Source organism: Oncorhynchus clarkii, unplaced genomic scaffold (assembly GCF_045791955.1).
Source record: "Oncorhynchus clarkii lewisi isolate Uvic-CL-2024 unplaced genomic scaffold, UVic_Ocla_1.0 unplaced_contig_10618_pilon_pilon, whole genome shotgun sequence".
Lineage (NCBI taxonomy): Eukaryota > Metazoa > Chordata > Actinopteri > Salmoniformes > Salmonidae > Oncorhynchus > Oncorhynchus clarkii.
The window spans coordinates 39,803-62,292 of NW_027258552.1; the positions used below are offsets into that span (position 1 = coordinate 39,803).

Sequence of the window (22,490 nt, forward strand, 5' to 3'; positions counted from 1 at the left end):
CCATTCCTGCTCTTTTCCCGCAATCCATCAAACACATTTGGTGTGCCATCATATTGGTCTCTGATTTGTGGTCAGACTCGCTCAGGTAGAACAAACTTAAACTTGCTCCTTTTTTCAATGCTGATTTGAATGTCATTGAAAAAAACAGAAGTGTTAGATTTGTTTATTTCGCAAAAACAACCTTTCTGAATTTAAAAATAATCCTTGAAGTAATCATGTCGTTTTTCAGATGTATCTGTACATGTAATCCTACTCCCCAACCCTGAGCATGAGCATGAGTAGCGCAAAATAATCTGTTATCGTGTAAGAAAAATGTATAAAGGAAGGCTAGGATGTCACAGGATGCTATGTTTAAATTAGATCTAACCACATTTCAGTTGAATCTGTTGTCAACACAACTTGATCTGATAAACAGCAACTTTCTGTGTTCCAACAGTTGATCTGTCCATGTTTGTTTTCAAGGAGAGAGACTAGAGAAACGTTCCAACATGGAGGGGACACAGGGCCTCCTGGCCATCTTTACCATAGCAGCATGTTTTCTGGTTAACGGAGCACAAAAAACAGGTAAGCATGTTTGTCTCCTGACATCTGAATCATTCCAGAATGCAGACCACAGTCCAGAATGGCATAAATATAGAAACATTGAAGAAATACCACACAAATGCAAAATTATGACCAACTCTTTGGGGCTTTAGACTGCTGAGCAGTTATAAGAAATTGTTTTTTATAAAAGCACAATAAAAATAATATTTGATTAATAGATTGATTTATTGATTAATTGCTTTCATTGCTCATCCCATGCACAGAAAACCTTGTGGTTTAGACACTTGTACGGAATTCCATTGGCTGACTATTGTTTTCTTCCCCTCCCAGTCTGCAAGGAAGAGGCCGTGGCCGACATCGTCTTCCTGGTGGACGGTTCATGGAGCATCGGCTCAGAGAACTTCAAACAGATTCGCCAGTTCTTGTACACGCTGGTTAACAGCTTTGACGTGGCCCCCGACCAGGTGCGCATCGGTCTGGTCCAGTACAGCAACACACCGCGCACTGAGTTCCTCCTCAACACCTTCCAGGACAAACAGGACATCCTGCAGTACATTACAAACCTGCGTTATATGGGTGGTGAAACCAACACGGGCCTGGGCCTGGACTTCCTGCTGAACGAGCTCTTTGTTGACCGCGCAGGGAGCCGGGTGAATGAGAACGTGCCCCAGATCGGCGTGGTGATCACTGATGGTGAATCAATGGACAATGTGGGGCTGCATGCCCTTAAGCTGAAGAAGCAGGGCGTCACGCTGTACGCCATCGGGATCAAAGAAGCAGACGAAGATCAGCTGAAGGAGATTGCCACTACACCTCACAACCAGCACGTGTACAGCGTGTCAGACTTTGCTGCGCTGCAGGGGATCTCCCAGAGCCTCATCCAGGTGCTATGTACTACCGTAGATGAGGCAAAGAGACCAATATCCAAAGTGGTACAAGGTACTATAACAGTGTATTTATTGTTTCCATTTGAAAAATATTCTTTATAAATAAATTACATTATTATTTTCCTTAATCTCCAGAGTGCCTTAACGCCACAGTGGCTGACATTGTGTTCCTTGTGGATGGCTCCACCAGCATCAGCCCTACAAACTTCCAGGAGGTTCGGAGGTTTCTCCACAGCTTCATCGAGGGGCTGGATATTGGAGCGGACAAGGTTCGCATAGGACTAGCCCAGTTCAGTAATGAGATCCAGAAGCAATTCCATTTGGGGGAACATACGGACCAAAAGGCCCTACTGGAGCAAGTGGACAGGCTTCCACAGCTCGGGGGAGGCACAGCCACCGGCAAAGCCATTACTGTCCTTCGGGAAGAGTTTTTCACCAAGGCAAACGGTAGCCGCGCTGATCAGAGGGTGCCTCAGATTGCTGTGGTGCTCACCGACGGGGCGTCTGCGGACAACGTAACGCTGCCAGCCAAGGCGCTAAGGCAGCAAGGGGTCATTGTGTTTGCTATTGGAGTTGGGGCAGCCAACATCAACGAGCTGAAGGATATCGCTAACAGGCCCCATGAGCGTTTCCTGGTCAACATAGAAAGTTTCCAGGCCCTACAAACACTTTCTCAGGGTCTGCTGCAGACTGTCTGTGTCTCCATGGAGAACCAGAGGATGGGTAAGGGACTTTTATGAGGAAACACACTGTATGTTGTAACAAATTGTGAATGTTGAACTTGCAAAGTATGTAATCCAAGTGACTTGTCTTAGTTGTACCATGGGATGCCATTCTACGCAAAAGTATGCAACCTTGAGAGACAGACATTGGTCACGGCCGCTTGTGCCAACATTAATGTCAACATTCAAAGGACCATTTCTAAAAATGAAAATAAAATATGACATACATTCATACTGTTGTCATAACAATTATTCTTTCTTTTTTCAGCTCTAATCCCAAAGTTCTCTGATATCTTCTTCCTGGTGGACAGCAATATGATGCAGGCAGACTTCCAGCTGGTCAGAACCCTTCTGATGCGACTGGTCAACCAACTCAACCCGAGCACTAAAACGATGCGCCTGGGTCTGGCCCAGTTTGCCCAGGACACCAAGGTGGAGTTCTTACTGAACACCCACAACACCAAGGAAGAGTACTTGGCAGCTCTTAGGAAATTCAGGCTGCCGCTGCGTCCCAACAGGTCTCGTCACCTGGGCGATGCCCTGGAATACGCCCGTGCACACTTCTTCACCACAGCGTCTGGTGGCCGTAATGAACAAGGCTACCGGCAGTTTCTAGTCACGGTGACAGGGGGGGATTCGAAGGATAACGTGATGAAGGTGGCACGTACTATCAAATCTGAAGGGACAACCATTGTGTCTATTGGGTTGGGTGAATCTACACTTCCAGAGCTAAAGTTAATGGCCACCTCGCCATTCTTTTACCAGACTACATCCATCACCTCTGTGCTAAAGACTGTCTTTGAGACTGAAGAGGTGGTCACTGTGACTGACGGTAAGGGCATTTGTGGATTTTTGCTGAATTAAGTGAATATCTGATCTCTTGTGAAATAGTTGCTCATTATACATAAAGGATAGCAGATTGCTGTTGACTAACAATTTCCTCTCTATTGCAGATTGCAGTGAAGCTTCACTGGCTGACATTGTGTTTATAGTTGATGAGTCTTCGAGCAATAGAACTGCAAACTTCCAGCTGGTTCGTGGATTCATCCACAAGATAGTAGACGGCCTAGATATAGACTGCAAAAGGGTGAGGGTGGGCATTGTCCTCTATAGCAACAAGGCCTCGGCCCAGGTCTACCTCAACTCCTTCCAAGAAAAAACAAATATCCTTCAGTTCATCAAGATTCTGCCCTACCGTCGCGGTCTTACATACACTGGCGAGGCCCTGGAGTATGCCAGGGAGAAGATGTTTATCAAGGCGAGGGGCAGCCGGAAAGAACAGGGGGTGCAGCAGGTGGCGATAGTTATCACCGGAAAGTCCCAGGACAACGTAACTTCTCATGCCGCTGCACTGCGCAGAGCTGGTGTCACTGTCTATGCAGTGGGGATCAAGGATGCTGACGAGAACGAGCTGAGACAGATCGCTTCAGATCCCCCTAACAAGCACGTATTGCATGTGGACAGCTTTGCCAAGCTCAAGACCCTGGAGAAGAGCCTGAAGAAGAGTGTGTGCTACAACATCCTTAAAAAAGCAGTCAAAGACAACGCAAGGACATACACTGCCAAGCAAAGTGAGATCAAAATGACTGTAACAATGCTTCTTGTTGTTTAATTTGTAGAGGAATGTTGATACAGACATAATGTGATCTCCGAGATGACACTAGTGCTTTCGTTTCTCTTTTGATTCTAGGCTGTTTGCAGACAGATGAAGCAGACATGTTCTTCCTGATCGACCACTCAGGGAGTATTGAATATCCAGACTTTGCTGACATGAAGACATTTATTAACAAATTCATAAACACATTCCACATCGGACCGCATCATGTCCGCGTGGGTGTGGTAAAGTTCTCTGATACACCAGCTCTTGAGTTTGATTTGACAACCTACCCTGACAAACCTTCAGTGGAGAAAGCAGTGGATAGTATCATCCAACTTGGAGGCGGGACAAAGACCGGATTAGCGCTGAACTCTATGGGTCCGCACTTTGATCGGGCTAAGGCCACCCGAAGTAACAAAGTTCGCGAGTACCTCATTGTCATCACAGACGGAGAGTCTGAAGACAACGTGAAGGATCAAGCAGCAAAGCTGAGGGCGCAGGGCATCACCATATATGCCATTGGGGTGAATCTAGCTAACGATACACAGCTGCTGGAGATTGCTGGCAGCCAAGAGAAGAAGTTCTTTGTCAACAACTTTGACGCTCTGAAACCAATAAAAAATGACATCATCACAGATATCTGCTCCCCTGATAGTAAGGGCATCTCTATTGTTTTTAAGTGTTACATCTTATTTATTTTCAGTAAAAATATGAAACACCTTGTCTCTTGCCAGGGATTGATTATGAGCACACATTGAGTTATAACAACAGCTACATTAATATTTGTTCTCTATTCATAGTTTGCAACGACATGAAGGGGGACGTCCTCTTCTTGATTGACAGCTCAGGTAGCATTAACAACCCAGACTTCCAGAAGATGAAGGTCTTCATGCAATCCATCATCAACAAATCTGACATAGGCCTGGATAAAGTGCACGTGGGCATCATACAGTTCAGCACCAGCCAACAGGTGATCTTCCCTCTCAACAAGCATAACGATAAGGAAGGCATGTTGCAGGATTTACAAACGATGCAACAGATAGGCGGGGGCACACACACCGGCAGAGCCCTGTCCTACACCTCACAGTTCTTTGACCCACCGAAAGGAGGGCGTACTAACGTGAAGCAGTTCCTGATTGTCGTAACCGATGGTGAGGCGCAGGATGAGGTCATGTCTCCTGCCAAGAAACTTCAAGACAAGGGTGTGATCATCTACGCTATTGGGGTGGTCAATGCCAACAATACACAGTTACTGGAGATCAGTGGCGCGCAGGAGAGGGTCTACTCCGAGAGGGACTTTGATGCACTCAAGGCTTTGGATAGCCAACTGGCATTGGCAATCTGTGATCCGGAGAGAGGTGAGTGTCACTTGTTTCATGAAACATTACTTAAAAGCAACAATGAGTTCACATTTCTTAGATTTTGACATTGACATTTTCCTCTATCTCTTCTTCTCTTCCACCAGAGTGTGTGAGGACGGAGATCGCAGACATCATTTTCTTGGTGGACGGCTCCACCAGCATCAGCTCAGATAATTTTGACATAATGAAAAACTTCATGATGTCCGTGGTCAATGAAACCTCTGTTGGGGAGAAGCAGACACGCTATGGTCTGATTGTCTTTTCAGACAACCCCGAGTCTAAATTCACACTCAACGAATACAAATCTAAGCGAGACGTCAATAGTGCCATCACAAAGCTTAGAGAGCCCAGTGGAGACACCTACACTGGAAAGGCACTCAAGTATTCCTTGGGTTATTTTGGTGCACAGTACGGCGGGCGAAAGGCCCTAAATGTTCCCCAGTGGTTGATGGTGATCACAGATGGTGAGGCTACTGACCCCTATAGCCTAGCTGGGCCAGCCAAGGAGCTACGGGACAATGGGATCATAGTCTATAGCATCGGAGTGGTTGGAGCAAATAAGCAAGAGCTTGAGCTCATGGCAGGGGACACAAATAAGGTTTTCTTTGTGGATGACTTCCATAAACTAGACACACTGCACAAAAATATTTCCTTTGAATTCTGCCAAACCAGCAAACCAGGTAAGACAGAATCCAACTGTAAAAACATCTAAGCTGAAAGTACAAAGCCTTGTAGCATAATCATTTTGAAATTAGATGGTTCAACATGATCTGACGTCTTCTCTTCTCCTCTTAGTCTGTGAAAAAACGCAGGGGGATCTGGTCCTGTTGATTGACAGCTCAGGGAGCATCAGCACCACCGACTTCACTATCATGAAGAAGTTTGCCACAGACCTTGTTTCCAGCTTCAACATTGCAGAGCAGTCCTTCCGGGTGGGAGTTGCCCAGTTCAGCAGTGATCCTAAAAAGGAGTTCTTCTTGAATGAGTATTACACAGAAGCAGAGGTGAACAACCAGATAAACAATATGATGCAGATTAGGTACACAACGTACATCGGAAAGGCCTTGAACTACGTCCGTACAGAGTACTTCCAACCAGCTAGAGGGAGCCGTATCAATGCCAAGGTCTCTCAGAACCTGGTTGTGATCACTGACGGACGTTCAGATGATGATGTTGTTGATGCAGCAGAGAAGCTCAAGGCCATGAACATTGAGGTGTTTGCCATCGGTATCGGGAAAGACCACAAACCTGTTGAGCTTGGGCAAATCACTCTCAACCCGGAAAGGGTCTTCTCTGTGCAGGACTTTGCCAGCCTGGACAAGATCAAGAAGAAGGTGGTGGATACTATATGCTCCTCCAAGGTACCAGATACTCAGGCGGGTGAGTAAACCGTATGCACGTTTTATTTCCTCTGTCTCTCCTGACTCAATGTAAAACCCTCGTCAAAGAATGCTTGTTAATGTTTGAAAAACAGGCTATTTTACATTGTCTCTCATATTATCCTTGAGTAAACCTAACACATAAAGCTTTTGAACTTGTTAAAGGGGTTCATTTGGATGATAAGTAATAAGGAGTGTGTCTGTGTCCAATAGGCTGCACCATAGACATCGCCATGGGGTTCGATATTACACGCAGGGCCACCGCCCAGGGGCTCTTCGATGGCCAAGCCCAGCTACAGGCCTTCCTGCCACAAATCATCCGCTATGTGTCCAACCTGAAGGGCCTGTGCTGCGTGGCGGGAGATGGTTCCATTGAGACTAACATTGGCTTCCGCGTGGTGGAGCAGGACGGAAAGGTTCTCTACGACTACAACTTTGAGAAGTACGACGAGAAAATTGTGGAGAAGGTTATGGCCCTGCAGACCTCCCAGACAACATACTTCAACTCCTTCCTCCTGCGCTCCTTCAGTGATAAATTCCAGAAATCTAACGCTGGCGTGAAGGTGGGCCCAAACATTATGTCTCCTGTGTGGTTGATCCCAGACTCCAAAAATGTTAATTTAATAACATATTTTGTTGGTTATATCACATTGTAATAACAATGTCACAACTACTTTGTCCTTTAGGTGCTGGTGATCTTCTCAGACGGACTCGATGATGACGTGGTGAAACTGGAGCAAGAGTCGGAACTTCTCCGCACTAAAGGTTAAAGAACCAGGGGAAACCCACCGAAACGGACACATTTAAGAACATTCATGAGACAAAAATGAACATTAAAATCGGTTATACTTTTATCTCTGTCTTCCATGTCACATTTCCGGAAAAGGTATCAACGCCCTGCTTACAGTCGCCCTAGAAGGGGTCCAAAATGCCAACCTTCTTCAGATGGTGGAGTTTGGGCGAGGATTTGGCTACAAGCAGCCGCTCAACATTGGCATGCACAATTTGGGAAACACCCTGTTGACACAAATAGTAAGTGGTTCATCATTTTGTGACAACAGAATCAGAACAACCATTTTAGTTGTATCTCCCTGTGTTGTAGTAATACTGTATGTCACTTAGACTGGCTAAGACTCTTTGGGCTGACATGTAAGTCCTTTATGTCTCTATCTACAGTAATTCCATTTCCAGTCATATTCCCAGCTGTAGGGATAGAGAAGTATTTCTGATATGTCTGAGTATTTTGGGTCATACAGTACAATGACAAATGTTTCTGTTTAAAAAAGCGGATTACGTGACATTGTTGAAGAATGTCAGGATGTCAGAAATGACAGAAAGGAATTGTGTTCCTGTTTCGGCATGTCAGGTTGGAAGCATCAAAACTAGAACTCTGGGGTCATGGGAAATGGGATATAGTACACCATGAAATAGAGTCGTCACTTGCTAGAAATATACTTAGCAACAGGAGCCACTGGAGACAAGAAAAACAGAGCAGTGACGTGATTGGTTGTTTTTAGATTGGCTTTTGAGATGAGTGCCTCCAAAGGTGTCTCCAATTATGAGGGTATGTCAACATATGACATATTGGATTTAATAACACATGGTCTCATTCTCTCTCTTTCTATCCCACTCTCTCCTTCTCCCCCTCTTTCTTCCCCCTCTCCCTTTCTCTCTCCAGGACACAGTGGCTGAGAGGGAGTGCTGCAATGTGATGTGTAAGTGCACCGGACATGAGGGTATCCGTGGCAACAGAGGACGCCCAGGGACAAAGGTGAGGCCCTCTGAGCCTTCTTTATAAAATTATACAGTGTTTAAGATGTGACGTGACACAGTAATTTAACACTGTTAAAATACTGTAAAGAAGATGTGGGTCTATGTACTTCATCAGTCCTCCCTTTGCCAGTTTCAGTTTCCTCATTTGTTTTTCATTTCTCTCCTTACAGAGTCAGCCAGGACTGAAAGGACACCCTGGCTTCCCTGGCGAGGAGGGGGGAATTGTAAGTGTGTGTTTTCAGGGAGGGAAGAATAATTCTCAGTGTGGTATTCAGACATCTGACAAATCAAAACATATGAATCGTGGATGGTGGGCAAGGTCTACAAGTCAGTTTAATAACCTGTGACCTTTGACCTTAAAACCAATTACCCTTGTCCTCGCTCTCTGATTTGCCACAGGGCGAGAGAGGTCCACCAGGTCCCACTGGCCCACAGGGACTACAGGGCTGTTCCGGGAGGAGAGGCCTCAAGGTGAGCAGATGGACTACTGACTAACCAAAAATCTATGTTTATAGACCGTCTGGTCTGGAATGTTTCCCATTAGATGTCTTCCCGACATCTGCTTTTAGATCACCTTTTACCATGACCTGTCCAAAAGAATCCCATCTAATCTGACCTCTGAACCATGACCCTGGGGCAGTTACCTGTCCAAAATAATCCCATCTAATCTGACCTCTGAATCATGACCCTGTGGCAGTTACCTGTCCAAAATAATCCCATCTAATCTGACCTCTGAATCATGATGCGCTGGAGTTACCAGTCTAAAATAATCCCATCTGATCTCTTAACCATGATGCGCTGGAGTTACCGGTCTAAAATAATCCCATCTGATCTCTGAACCATGATGCGCTGGAGTTACCAGTCTAAAATAATCCCATTTGATCTCTGAACCATGATGCGCTGGAGTTACCAGTCTAAAATAATCCCATCTAATCTGATCTCTGTTTTTTTACAGGGCTCAAGAGCCTACAGAGGGGACAGGGTAAGTGAATGAAGCTGTTGATACCACGTTCACACAGCTAAATGTAGTGTACAGTAGAAACCTTTCTATGTGCAGTATACTAGGTATTTTGTCTTAACCGATGGAAAAGCAGGTTTACCATGGTGCTTTCTTTTTTTCATTGTGTGGATGTAAACGTCTGCTGTTGTTGAGTGTGTTGTGAATCAGTGTGCACATTACCATGGCAGGGTAATGATGGAGACCATGGCCTTGATGGGGTTGACGGTGAACAGGGTCTGATTGGAACAGCTGGAGCTGCAGGAGAGAGAGGAAACCCAGGAAGACCAGTAAACACTTTCTCATATTCTACATATATTTCGCCAATATACTACTCCTAGGTCACTGATATACTACTTCTATGTCATTAATATACTACTGCTATGTCATTAATACGCTACTCCTATGTCACCAATATCCTACTCCTGTCACCAATATCCTACTCCTGTCACCAATATCCTACTCCTGTCACCAATATACTACTTCCTTGTCACCAGTATAGTACTCCTATGTCACCAATATACTACTTCCATGTCACCAGTATAGTACTCCTATGTCATTAATATCGTTCTCCTATGTCACCAATATACTACTCCTATGTCACCAATATACTACTCCTATGTCACCAATATGCTACTTCCATGTCACCAGTATACTACACCTATGTCATTAATGTCGTTCTCCTATGTCACCAATATACTACTCCTATGTCACCAATATGCTACTTCCATGTCACCAATGTACTACTCCTATGTCATTAATATCGTTCTCCTATGTCACCAATATACTACTCCTATGTCACCAATATGCTACTCCCATGTCACCAATATGCTACTCCCATGTCACCAATATGCTACTTCCATGTCACCAATATGCTACTTCCATGTCACCAGTATGCTACTTCCATGTCACCAGTATACTACTCCTATGTCACCAGTTTACTTCTCCTATATCACTAATATTGTTCTCATATGTCACCAGTATAGTACTCCTATGTCACTAATGTCATTCTCCTGTCACCAATATACTTCTCCTATGTCCCCAATATCCTACTCTTACTCGATTCTCTTCTCTAATGTCTAACCTATTGATGGTGGGTTCTCTTGCAGGGCAACAGCGGCCTCATAGGAGAGCCAGGAGTGAAGGGGCAGCGTGGACTTAGAGGTGACCCTGTAAGTCACATAAACTATGGACGCCATTTAACAGTGCAAATGATTTACGATGGTTCAAGGACCAGTTTTAGGTTTTCCTTTCAATTAAGATCTAGATAACCAGAGGAGGGCAGTTCCTCACTAATTAGTGACCTTAATTCATCAATCAGGTACATGGGAGGAACAAAAACCCACAGAGACTCGGAACGAGTTTGGAATGTGTTTGACAGTTGTGGTTTAGACTTTAACAAATGCTGTGTTTCTATATCTTATTTTCTAACTGCTACTAAAAGTTAGTTTCTGGTCTTTTAGGGAGACTCTGGAGTGGACAGCATTGTCGCGGGTCCCAAAGGAGGAAGGGGAAACCCAGGACTACCGGTATGTAGCTTGTAGTTGGCCACTGTCAATGTACTGATCTAAGAATCAGAATCGCTTATTCACCAAGTTCATTTGCAAGCACCAGATCATTTTGACTGGCTCTTTCTAGTGAGTAAAGCAGGATTCCCTTACCGTCCTGGAGGGTGACAACACTGCTGTTATTCTCATCCTCTCTCTCCCTCAAAAACACCTTTTATCTCTTGTCTCCCTTTCCACACCGACAGGGAGACCCAGGAGAAGAGGGCAGTCGAGCAGAAAGTGGAATCGTTGGAAACCCAGTGAGCGAAGTTTCATTTCTGCTAAGCTGTCCTTGTCCTGTTATACTGATGTTGTCTCACCTTTTTGGTCAATTGTCAAGTGATGATTATGTCCTGTGTCCTGCTTTGTAGGGTCCTCAAGGAAGAAGAGGTCTCCCTGGTCCAAATGTACAGTAGGCAGCATTATCAACAAAGCTACTTCATGAATAACAGTCCCTAGGATTACTATCTATATTTACTGTATGTACCCATTACTGTGTTCTTTGTGTGTGTATGTGTGTTTTGTGTGTATGTTTGCCTGCGTGTGTGTGTCTAGGGAACACCAGGGGATCCAGGAGTTGTAGGCCTACAAGGAATTCCTGGCCCTTCTGGACCACAGGTAAGTAATATATACCCATTCCCCTCATCCACAACTCCACAGTAATGCTACTACTGATGCACTTCTGTTGCATTTGGAACAGTCCCCCCAATACCTACTGTTGCTGAACATGTTTCTCTCCTGTGTGCACAGGGTATAAGAGGAGACTTGGGCCAGCCTGGACCCAGGGGCCTGCAGGGTTTACCTGGACCTCAGGTCACTTTTCTTACCTTTCTACTTCCATCCCATCTCACCACATTGAGGATGCCTGATACATAAATCCTACTGTTATGTGATGTTGACATGTAATGATGGCGTATGAATGGCTTTTCCCTCAGGGCACACCTGGAACTATGGGTGGCAAAGGTTCAACAGGAAGACGAGGGATGAATGGACAGAAGGTGCATTGCCTTTGTTAGCAATTTATGTTATTCTTCAATAACACAAACTACAAAGCAAATCAGGGGGAGAAAAATAGGTTTATTTGAGAAGGATAAATCAAGATGTTATGCTGGGAGGTAGATGTTCAGATGTTCAGTCTCCCCTGTCCTCAGCTTTTCCCCACTGAACAAAGGAACAAGATGCCATTTAATAACCCCCATCCTAGTTTAGGGTTGACCAATCAGAAGTCCTTGCAGTACAACTTGGCCAATGGCCAAATAAATAGTATCCTGCCCCAGACTCCATGTACAGAACGTAGCACACGTCACTCTGAGTTCAGGAATGACATTCGACAGATCCTAAACAGATGTTGAACTGAAACCCAACTCCTATTTATAATTCCCTATTGACCATTAGGACTTGTAGTACGCTCGTCCTCTCAAACCCTCAAACTCTGTATCTTCTAAATATTCCATTACCTTTGACCTACAGTTATGTAATACATTACAATACAAAACATTGGCCATCTTGGTAGGACAATTTGTTACCAGGCCTGCAGAGCAACTGAAACATATTACATATAGACACATAGAAAGTATACATAAAAAATGCCTGTAAAATAATGTTTTATAGCCCTTCTTCCAACCCAATACTGTGTGGTTTCCTCACAGGGCCAACCTGGGGACCTCGGAGTCAACGGAGCCCTTGGAACACTTGGGCCAAGAGGGATGCCGGTAAGGTGTTGCCTTGTCATTACACACTTTACCTGCATGCACACACACATGCTGTACACACACTGCAAGACTGTATGTGTTTGTAAGGTCATGTAAGAATGGGACGTGATGGTGTGTTTTCTTTAATACAGGGTCTTGATGGCAGTGACGGCCATGGGCCTCCCGGACCCCAGGGAATGAAGGTAAGGTACACTTACTCAGTACTCAGATCAACAGCTGCTGTCCATAGACATCCTAGTAGTTGATGAGGTTTTCTACTTTGGAAAATATTGTTCATGTACTTAGTAGATTATAAAATAAAATGTCTCTTTTCATCTAAATGATGGTTGACTGACCGAAAGCTCAGCTAAATGAAATAAATGTGCATCTGACTGGAAGTGTTCAGAGACTTTTTCCTTCTTCTCTAGTGTCGTTTTATTCCTCCAGCACCTTCACTAATCAGATCTGGTTGTGTGCTAGATTCTGCCTATTATCTTTTCATTCAAATGAAAGGATTTTAATATACAGTAGATTTGTATTCCAGACATGTTTGATGGACACTAATAAATGATTCCTTGTGTTTTGTGATTACTTTAAAGGGAGAGCCTGGTTTCCATGGTTACCCTGGATTACAGGTCAGTTATTGATATAAAATCTCCCCTTTCAGAATGGATAAGAGAACAAGGCTGGAATCCAATCATGGCACATTGCATTCTGAATCTCACGAAAAGTAAACAATCCCCTTTTCCTGTTTGTCATCTTCAGGGTGAAAGTGGTGATTTTGGAGTCAAAGGAGGTCCAGGCCCCAAAGGAAACCGAGGCAGAGGGGTGAGACTCACACACACTATCGTTAGAAGACCCCAGAGTGTCCTGTTGCACATGCATTGCTGTAATTGTTAAGTCAATACCGCTACATTTTTAGTGCCCAGAACGGTCACACTTTATTTGGATAATCCCAGTGTACAAAACATTGACGCTTGCTTTTTCCGTGACATAGACTGACCAGGTGAATCCAGGTGAAAGCTATGATCCCATATTGATGTCACTTGTTAAATCCACTTAAATCAGTGAAAATGAAGGGGAGGAGACAGGTTGAAGAAGGATTTTTAAGCCTTGAGACATGGATTGTGCATGTGTGCCATTCAGAGGGTGAATGGGCAAGACAAAATATGTAATTGCCTTTGGACAGGGTATGGTAGTATGTGCTAGGCGCACCGGTTTGTGTCAAGAACTGCAATGCTGCTGGGTTTTTCAAGCTCAACAGTTTTCTGGGTGTATCAAGAATGGTTCACTTCCCAAAGGACATCCAGCCTACTTGACACAACTGAGGGAAGCATTGGAGTCAGTATGGGCCAGCATCCCTGTGGAACGCTTTGGAGACCTTGTAGTGTCCATGCCCCAACGAATGGAGGCTGTTCAGAGGGAGAAAGGGGGTGCAACTAGTAGCAAGCTGTCCTTAATGTTTTGTACACTCAGTGTAGATGCTCTACAGACGGTCATACTATTTAACAAACTATCTGTTGATAAGCAACTGCTTGTTAAGGTTACAGTTAGGGATAGGGTTAGGTTTTGATTTAGGGTTAGTTTTAGAATAAGGGTTAGGGTTAGTTTTAGAATAAGGGTAAGGGTTAGTTTTAGAATAAGGGTAAGGGTTAGTTTTAGAATAAGGGTTAGTTTTAGAATAAGGGTAAGGGTTAGTTTTAGAATAAGGGTAAGGGTTAGTTTTAGAATAAGGGTAAGGGTTAGTTTTAGAATAAGGGTTAGGGTTAGTTTTAGAATAAGGGTTAGGGTTAGGGTTAGTTTTAGAATAAGGGTTAGGGTAAGGGTTAGTTTTAGAATAAGGGTAAGGGTTAGTTTTAGAATAAGGGTTAGGGTTAGTTTTAGAATAAGGGTAAGGGCTAGGGTTAGTTTTAGAATAAGGGTTAGGGCTAGGGTTAGTTTTAGAATAAGGGCTAGGGTTAGTTTTAGAATAAGGGTTAGGGTTAGTTTTAGAATAAGGGTAAGGGCTAGGGTTAGTGGATAGTTAGTTGATATGTTGTTGACAGTTATTGAACATCTACAAACTATCTTCGTGGGACTAAAGTGTCACCCTCCAGAACTGTATAGTCTCTATGCTTGAGTCAAAGAGTGTCTAACACCACTGCTTATATTCTCAGGTGTTGTACTTCAAACCTTGTGATATTCGCTTGTGCCACAGGTACTAATATGTGTTGACATGTATAAAATCTTCTGTTAAAATGGCCATATGTTACGATGTGATTGAACCAGGGGAACTCGGGCAGATCGGGTGAGTCAGGAGATCCCGGATCCATTGGACCACCGGGACATACTGTTAGTATTTCATTTGCGTTTTTGGAACTTTTAAAGGAACTGTACAAATCTCATGTATTGGTTGTTTTATTATTGTTATTTGTTTCAAGTGAAAATAATAGTAGTTGTAGTTTTGGTTGTATTGGTAAGATATTCACTGTTTCCATGTGGATTTCTGACTAATTCTCTATTTCTATCTAGGGCTCTAGAGGCAGACCAGGAGAGAGAGCCATGTCTGTATGTGTATTCTGTCTGATTTTTGTTCCAATTTAACCCTAAAACATTTTATGTAGAGAATCTTGAGAGCTATTTAACATGTTATTTTATTTGTCTCCCTAGGAATGCCAGCTGACCACCTATATCCGTGATAACTGTGGTAAGCTCTTGGTATTCCTACTCTATATTTTTTGTAAGAAAAGATCTGCTGTGTCAATTGCTTTATTGCTGGTAAGGTCATGTTTTCATAAGCAAAGATGAATTCATTCCTAATTTTGTCTCTAAACTATGATATTTTTCTCCCCCAAACAGCATGCTCTCAAGGTATGTCTCCATTAACCCTTCATCGTCCAAATAAATGTATGTACTTGACTGAAGATTCTGGTGTAATCAAACCAGAACTCTTGGCAAAGTGATGTTATGAATGGGTGTCATTTAAAAATACCATTGCCCCCCTCACCCCCTCTCTCCCTCTCCCCTTCTCTCTCTCTCTGTACCTCTCTCCCTCTCTCTCCCTCTCTCTGTACCTCTCTCCCTCTCTCTGTACCTCTCTCCCTTCCTCTATCCTTCTCTCTCTCTGTCCCTCTCTCCCTTCCTCTCCCATTCTCTCTCTCTGTCCCTCTCTCACTCTATCCCCCAGGCCAGGCAGCGTGCCCAGCCTACCCCACAGAGCTGGTATTTGCTCTGGATATGTCAAAGGATGTGGAGCCTGCCACATTTGAGAGGATGCGCTCCGCTCTCCTCTCCATATTGGATGACGTTGCCATCGCCGAGAGCAACTGTCCGACGGGTGCACGTGTTGCCGTGGTATCCTATAGTGCCAACACCAAGTACCTGATCCGATTCCAGGACTACCAACGCAAGCCGGAGTTGTTGGAGGCCATCCAAAACATTGCACTGGAACGAACGTCCAACCAGCGCCATCTTGGGGAGGCCATGCGCTTTGTGGGGCGCCATGTCTTCAAGCGAACCCGTAAAGCATTGACGATGAGGAAGGTGGCAGTGTTCTTCACCAACGGGCCCTCTGTGGACAGCGCTGCCATCGTCACGGCCGCCATGGAGTTCAAGGCCCTGAACATCGCTCCTGCTGTCATCGCCATGAGGAACTCCCCCGATGTTCAACGGGCTTTTGAGGTAAAATTGCAAACAGATGCTTTCTGGTTATGGGATAGTGAACAGGGCAGCGGAAAGGCTGGTGAATTGAAATGCAGCCCATGTATGTTTTTGTTTTGTTGTGGCGCAGGCTGATGACACGGGCAGCTTCATCCTTGTTCGACTGGTGGATAGGTCACAGGACCAAAATGCTGTGCTGACAAGAATCAAAAATTGCGTCATCTGCTACGGTAAGCACACAGAGACAAAATAAAATATAGTCTTATTTGGTATCAATGTATGTCTTCGTTTTTATGGTTAATTCTGCTGTAGAACCAATATTCCCCTTGGGCATAAATAATTTTCTACTACTACTACACTATTACTGAAGCTACTGTACTACTAATACTACTACACTACTAATGATGCTACTGTACTACACTACTACACTACTAATGATGCTACTGTACTACTACTACTACTATATTACTACTACTACTACTACTGATGTTACTGTACTACACTACTACTACTACTACTAATACACTATTACTGATGCTACTGTACTACTGCTACTGTACTACTACTGTACTACTACTACTGGTACTACTGCACTACTACTATACTACTACTACTGATGCTACTACACTACTACTGTACAACTATTGCTGAGGCTACTGTGCTACTGTACTACTACTGTACTACTACTACTGATGCTACTGCACTACTACTGTACTACTGCTACACTCTTTGTGTCCATCAGACCACTGTAAACCAGCCCAGGGGTGTGATTTTACTGACGCTCAGCGGCCCCTGGTGGTGGATATGGACCTGACCCTGGTTGTGGACGGTTCAAGGGAGATCCGGGCCGATCAGTACGCTGGCGTCCAGGAGCTTCTGGGCTCAGTGGTGAAGCAGGTAGCCTGGAGCCCCAAACCCAGCGTGGCTGACGGTCGGGCCAGAGTGGCCCTTCTCCAGACCAGTAGTTCTCTGCTCCCCCAGACTTCCCAGTCCGTCAAGGTAGAGTTTGACCTGCAGAAGTACCACAACCACATTGGTCTACAGACACACCTGAGGAGCATGCAGCAGCAGGGAGGAGTGTCGTCTCTGGGGCAGACCCTGGAGTACGCTCTGAGCAAGGTGTTCCTCAAGGCCACCAGGCCCAGGAAGAGTAGAGTGGTGCTGGCTGTGGTGGGGGCCGAGACAGCCCACTGGGACCAGGCCAAGCTGGCCTACATTTCCCAGAAGGCCAAGTGTCAGGGCGTTTCCCTGTTTGTGATCGCGGTGGGCGACCATTACAACAGCACCCAGGTGGAGGAGTTGGCGAGCACGCCGTCAGAGCAGCACCTGCTCCATCTGTGGCATGTGAAGGAGTGGGAGAGAGGCTACGCACAGCGCTTCTTCAGAGCTTTCCTCAGGGTCCTCAGTAGTAAGGAACACTAGCATGCTTCTTCATCTGGTTGTCTCTTGAGGGAGAGATAATTATGCCAGAACAAATCATACATTTTAACATTTGCATTTGTATTTATTTACTGCCAAGGCAGTGCTACTGTGTGTCCTAACTCTCTCACTTCTCCCTCACTATTTCAGAGGGAAGGAACAGCTACCCTCCTGCCCATCTCAAACTCAAGTGTGAGCTGATGCTGGGACAGGAACACGGACAGGGACAAGGACAGGCAGAGTGGGATGTGTGGAAAGAGGAAGAGGAGTACACTGATGAGGAGGAGTTCCTGGAGCACACTGGTGTATTTCTGACTCAGATTGCTCTTGATCAGGTTGACACTATACATGCCTTCTCCAGGGGAGATGGAGCCACTTCACCCCCCCGGCCACAGCCAAACTCTAATGGTAATCAGTAACCCATCATTTATAACAGAACTTCTATTTCCCTCTCTCCCTCACGTTCCCTCGTATCCCACTGCATGAGTAGTCTCAGTTTGCAACCTCATACTGCATGTCTTCCTCCCCGTTTACAAACCTGCTTGTTCTGCTTTTAGCCCACTGTAAGTTGGATGTGGACAGTGACACTAACTGCGGGGACTATGGCCACGCTCTGTGCATGCTTGCCTTTTGCATTCTCAAATCAGGAGGCTTTCAGTTGAGAGAATTCTAATGAGCTGAACCCCTAACATTAGTGACTGTAATATACCTTGTTTAAACAGTATGGCAATTACAGGATTGAAATGACAAAAGTTGTGATGCCATTTTTGTCAGTTGTCATGTTTCATGTTGTCGTGTTGTCATGTCAGCTGCGAGATCATAATTCACAGCACTACGCCAGAGATTTTCTTCTAATGTTATGTGTTCACAGATCACACAACCCTCCTGAGGACAGAGGAAAGTACAGTTCTTAACCAGGGTAAGGACCACATCTCTCTCTAATTTTGTATGCAATAATACATGTGAAAAGACAGCAGGCTCGGGTCTGTACAATAGTGTAAAAGGCATGAGTCTCAACCTTTGGCTTTGTCCTCTCCCCTCTCTCTTTCCTCTCCCCTCTCTCTTTCCTCTCCCCTCTCTCTTTCCTCTCCCCTCTCTCTTTCCCCTCTCCTCTCTCTTTCCCCTCTCCTCTCTCTTTCCCCTCTCCTCTCTCTTTCCCCTCTCCTCTCTCTTTCCACTGTCATCTCTCTTTCCCCTCTCCTCTCTCTTTCCCCTCTCCTCTCTCTTTCCTCTCTCCTCTCTCTTTCCCCTCTCCTCTCTCTTTCCCCTCTCCTCTCTCTTTCCCCTCTCCTCTCTCTTTCCCCTCTCCTCTCTGTTTCCCCTCTCCTCTCTCTTTCCCCTCTCCTCTCTCTTTCCACTGTCCTCTCTCTTTCCACTGTCCTCTCTCTTTCCCCTCTCCTCTCTTTCCCCTCTCCTCTCTCTTTCCTCTCTCCTCTCTCTTTCCCCTCTCCTCTCTCTTTCCCCTCTCCTCTCTCTTTCCCCTCTCCTCTCTCTTTCCCCTCTCCTCTCTCTTTCCCCTCTCCTCTCTGTTTCCTCTCTCCTCTCTCTCTTTCCTCTCCTCTCTCTTTCCCCTCTCCTCTCTCTTTCCCCTCTCCTCTCTCTTTCCCCTCTCCTCTCTGTTTCCTCTCTCCTCTCTCTCTTTCCTCTCCTCTCTCTCTTTCCTCTCCACCTTTCTTTTGTTATCTCCTGAATCCTATCCCCTTTTTTCTATCTCCCATTTCTCCCCTTTGCCCCGTTTCCTCTCCCTCTTCCCCAGATGCATGTTTCTTCAAACAGGACAAGGGAGGTTGTGAGAACTACACTCTGAAGTGGTACTTTGACACGACACAGAGTGAGTGCTCCCGTTTCTGGTATGGCGGCTGTGGCGGCAACGCTAACCGTTTCGAGACGCAGGAGGCTTGTGAAGGCCTCTGTCTGAGGAGGAACTCCACACATGTAAAACCCTGATTAGAGTGAATTGAAGAAGATCACGCCAGAAACCAGCCAAACAAATGTCTCATTCAAGGTGTGAACATCAAAAACAACACTGTCTGTGTAAATAACTCTGGCCCTTATCTTTAGCATTTAGTTGTTCTTCTTTTGGGTAAAAATGGAAATTACTGAAACAGAAGTATGAATATTTCTCTCTTTTATTCAAGTCTGTTCAAGCAGACCTAAGTAACGGATCTGACTCTCATGCAGTCATGCACACAAACATGCATAAGGGCACTGATGCTTTTGTGAGAATGACTTAAAAGCAATGAAATAACCTGTTGTCTCTTGTGGCTATTTCCCATCATCACAGATCAACAGCTACCAAACCAAGTCCAGCACCAGGCAATGCACTGTTCACTTGGATGTTAACCGTACATGTAAATTCAGGCTGTATGTCATCCGCTCAGTGTTTGTAAATAGGATGTGTTGCACTGTGTGTCTGTTTCCTCTAACTTGACCATTTTGTTTACATACCCTACATCTCATATGTATATACTGTACTCAATACCATCTACTCCATCTTGCCTATGCCGTTCTGTACCATCACTCATTCATATATCTTTATCTACATATTCTTTATCTCTTTACACTTGTGTGTGTGTGTGTGTATAAGGTAGTAGTTTTGGAATTGTTAGTTTAGATTACTCGTTGGTTATTACTGCATTGTCAGAACTAGAAGCACAAGCATTTCGCTACACTCTCATTAACATCTGCTAACCATGTGTATGTGACAAATACATTTGATTTGATTTGGTGCTACATGTTGAAAATAAAACTCCACAAATTCCTTAGCGGTCAGTGTATTTTTGATGTTTTATGACCTTATTCTACTGATATTGATTCTGAATGGATACTGGGCCGGATTAAGAAATCATAACAATAGCCCAGGCCAATGAAGAGACACAAATATGTCCAATATTAGAAGGAAATACATGCGTATGTATACATACAGTAAGTTACTAAATACAATTTTCAGTGGAACACTGACTCACCTAATGATGATGAAGCCATGGGCTACTCACGGTGATGGCCGATGCACGCGTCGTCGTGGCGATAGCCTATCTCAAGATGAGCTACTTTTTAAAACCGTGCTGCTGTTCACAAAAAAAAATGGGAGTTTATTATTTATTTATATTGATTTTACAGGCTGATTAGTCTTCTTTCAGGTGTATGCATTTGCTTACACCTGTAAAAAAAAATACTAAATATATACAGTGGGGCAAAAAAGTATTTAGTCAGCCACCAATTGTGCAAGTTCTCCCACTTAAAAAGATGAGAGTAATTTTCATCATAGGTACACTTCAACTATGACAGACAAAATGAGAAAAAAAATGCAGAAAATCACATTGTAGGACTTTTTAATGATTTTCTTTGCAAATTATGGTGGAAAATAAGTATTTTCATACACACAACATGCACCACACATGACCCACATGCTCACACCAACACCCACGCACCCAGGCAGAGCCAGCACTGGTGCATGTCCACGGTGAAAGAGGTGATGAGGCCCAGGCGGAGGTCGTGGCGGAGGGTCCAGGCGTTGGAGATGGAGCGCAGGTCCCAGCCCACCAGTGAGCCGTTCACCGTGGCGTAGGCCAGCACAGACTGGGCTCCAGAATTAAAATGGTGGACGTCCAACACGCAGCCGTCATCCTTCAGGTCCAGGAACCTGAGAGGACAGTCGATATAACAGTAAAATGTGGAGTAAGTCATTATTACATTGTGGCATCAAAATGATACTGCAGTATCTACTGCATGATAATGATAACTACATGACAGAAAAAAAACAGTTATGAGCTTAACATAATAGTATGCCAGTGGAAGGGAGGACAGTTGGCAGGTGACCCACAGTTGGTTTGTGACTACTATGAATTTCCATTGTAGCCAATTCAATTGCAGTCATTCCGTTAGGGCCCGATTCCGACCTGAAGTGTGCTTAAAAGGAATGCAATTCCTTATTTAATGCACTTTTTTCTATGAAAAAAATGACGTGAATGAAGGGCTACAGTAGCCTGAACAGCACTCTGGGGTAGTACCATGGTGTAGCCAGAGGACAGCTAGCTTCAATACAACACCTAGGAGGCTCATGGTTCTTGCACAGTAATTATGACAACTTCCGGAAGACGTCCTCCAACCCATCAGAGCGCTAGCAGCATGAACTGACAAGTTGTTCACCCAATCTAAGGATCAGAGAAAGAATTTAGAACTGAAAGCATAGCCTACAGCTAGCTAGCATAGCAGTGCATAAAATGGAGGTGAGCAGTTAACTCAAGTAGAGATTAAGACAGTAGTTTGACAGATTTGAACAAATGAATGTCTTCAAAAATGAAGGAGAAGCAAGAGAGAGTGTAAGCTAGCTATATTTTGTTGTATTTTCATTTTGTTAGCTAGCGAATGAGGCTAGCTAGTTTAGCCTACTCAAACAGCCGGCTCAAACAAACAAAGAAGGGAGCTATGTTAGCTAGCTGGCTATCCAACAATGGAACTCTTTCAAGGTCAGCTTTTGGTTTTATTAATCTAATGCCACTGGGGCCTGCCAGTTTAACTGCTGAATTGCACTGCATGATTGTAGTGGGTTTAATAACACGTTAGTTCTAGTAGTCATGTTTACTATGACGTTAGCTAATATGGTGATAACGATGTAGGCTGTGTGTAGCGGTTGTCGGTTATGGTATGAAGGTTTGGCTTGGAAAGGTTTTCGTCTGGTCACAGACAGCTGTTGTGTGACCAGTCCACAAGCAAAGGAAAAAGGTGAGAGGAGGAGAACGTGTAGATGCGAGAAGGAATTATACAACGAGAAAAGTGATAATGCTGTTTCTATGTGGCTGCTATGAAAGTGAACTGTTTGAAGGTGCTCATGTCGATTCTGTTGAGAATAATTTCTTAAAACAGAAGCAAACTGAACAGGAATGAACATTACTGAATTTGTCCAATAGAAACTCTTGTTTGTAACTAATGATT

At 44.5% G+C, this 22,490-nt stretch overlaps 1 protein-coding gene across 1 annotated transcript; it reads left to right on the plus strand.

The window, feature by feature from the left end:
* The first annotated feature begins 458 nt into the window (after nt 1-458).
* On the plus strand, nt 459-19,830 carry LOC139397341 (collagen alpha-6(VI) chain-like). The gene is made up of 38 exons (XM_071144096.1): nt 459-564; nt 874-1,482; nt 1,566-2,153; nt 2,421-2,984; nt 3,106-3,723; nt 3,843-4,403; nt 4,550-5,107; nt 5,215-5,790; nt 5,906-6,490; nt 6,703-7,052; nt 7,176-7,254; nt 7,376-7,521; nt 8,168-8,260; nt 8,433-8,486; nt 8,662-8,733; nt 9,218-9,244; nt 9,451-9,549; nt 10,369-10,431; nt 10,723-10,788; nt 11,013-11,066; nt 11,178-11,213; nt 11,362-11,424; nt 11,557-11,619; nt 11,742-11,804; nt 12,456-12,518; nt 12,650-12,700; nt 13,097-13,132; nt 13,263-13,325; nt 14,766-14,828; nt 15,009-15,044; nt 15,147-15,183; nt 15,336-15,347; nt 15,664-16,157; nt 16,267-16,366; nt 16,879-17,544; nt 17,706-17,963; nt 18,427-18,474; nt 19,312-19,830. The coding sequence occupies exons 1-38, from the start codon at nt 489-491 to the stop codon at nt 19,500-19,502; spliced, it is 8,181 nt and encodes a 2,726-aa protein (XP_071000197.1). The 5' UTR covers nt 459-488; the 3' UTR covers nt 19,503-19,830.
* The last annotated feature ends 2,660 nt before the right edge of the window (nt 19,831-22,490 follow it).

Coding starts and splice junctions, on each gene's coding strand:
- LOC139397341 (XM_071144096.1), top strand. CDS start 489: ATGGAGGGGACACAGGGCCTCCTGGCCATCTTTACCATAGCAGCATGT. Junction 6,491..6,702: donor GGTACCAGATACTCAGGCGG/GTGAGTAAACCG, acceptor TGTGTCCAATAG/GCTGCACCATAGACATCGCC. Junction 11,805..12,455: donor GAGGGATGAATGGACAGAAG/GTGCATTGCCTT, acceptor GTTTCCTCACAG/GGCCAACCTGGGGACCTCGG.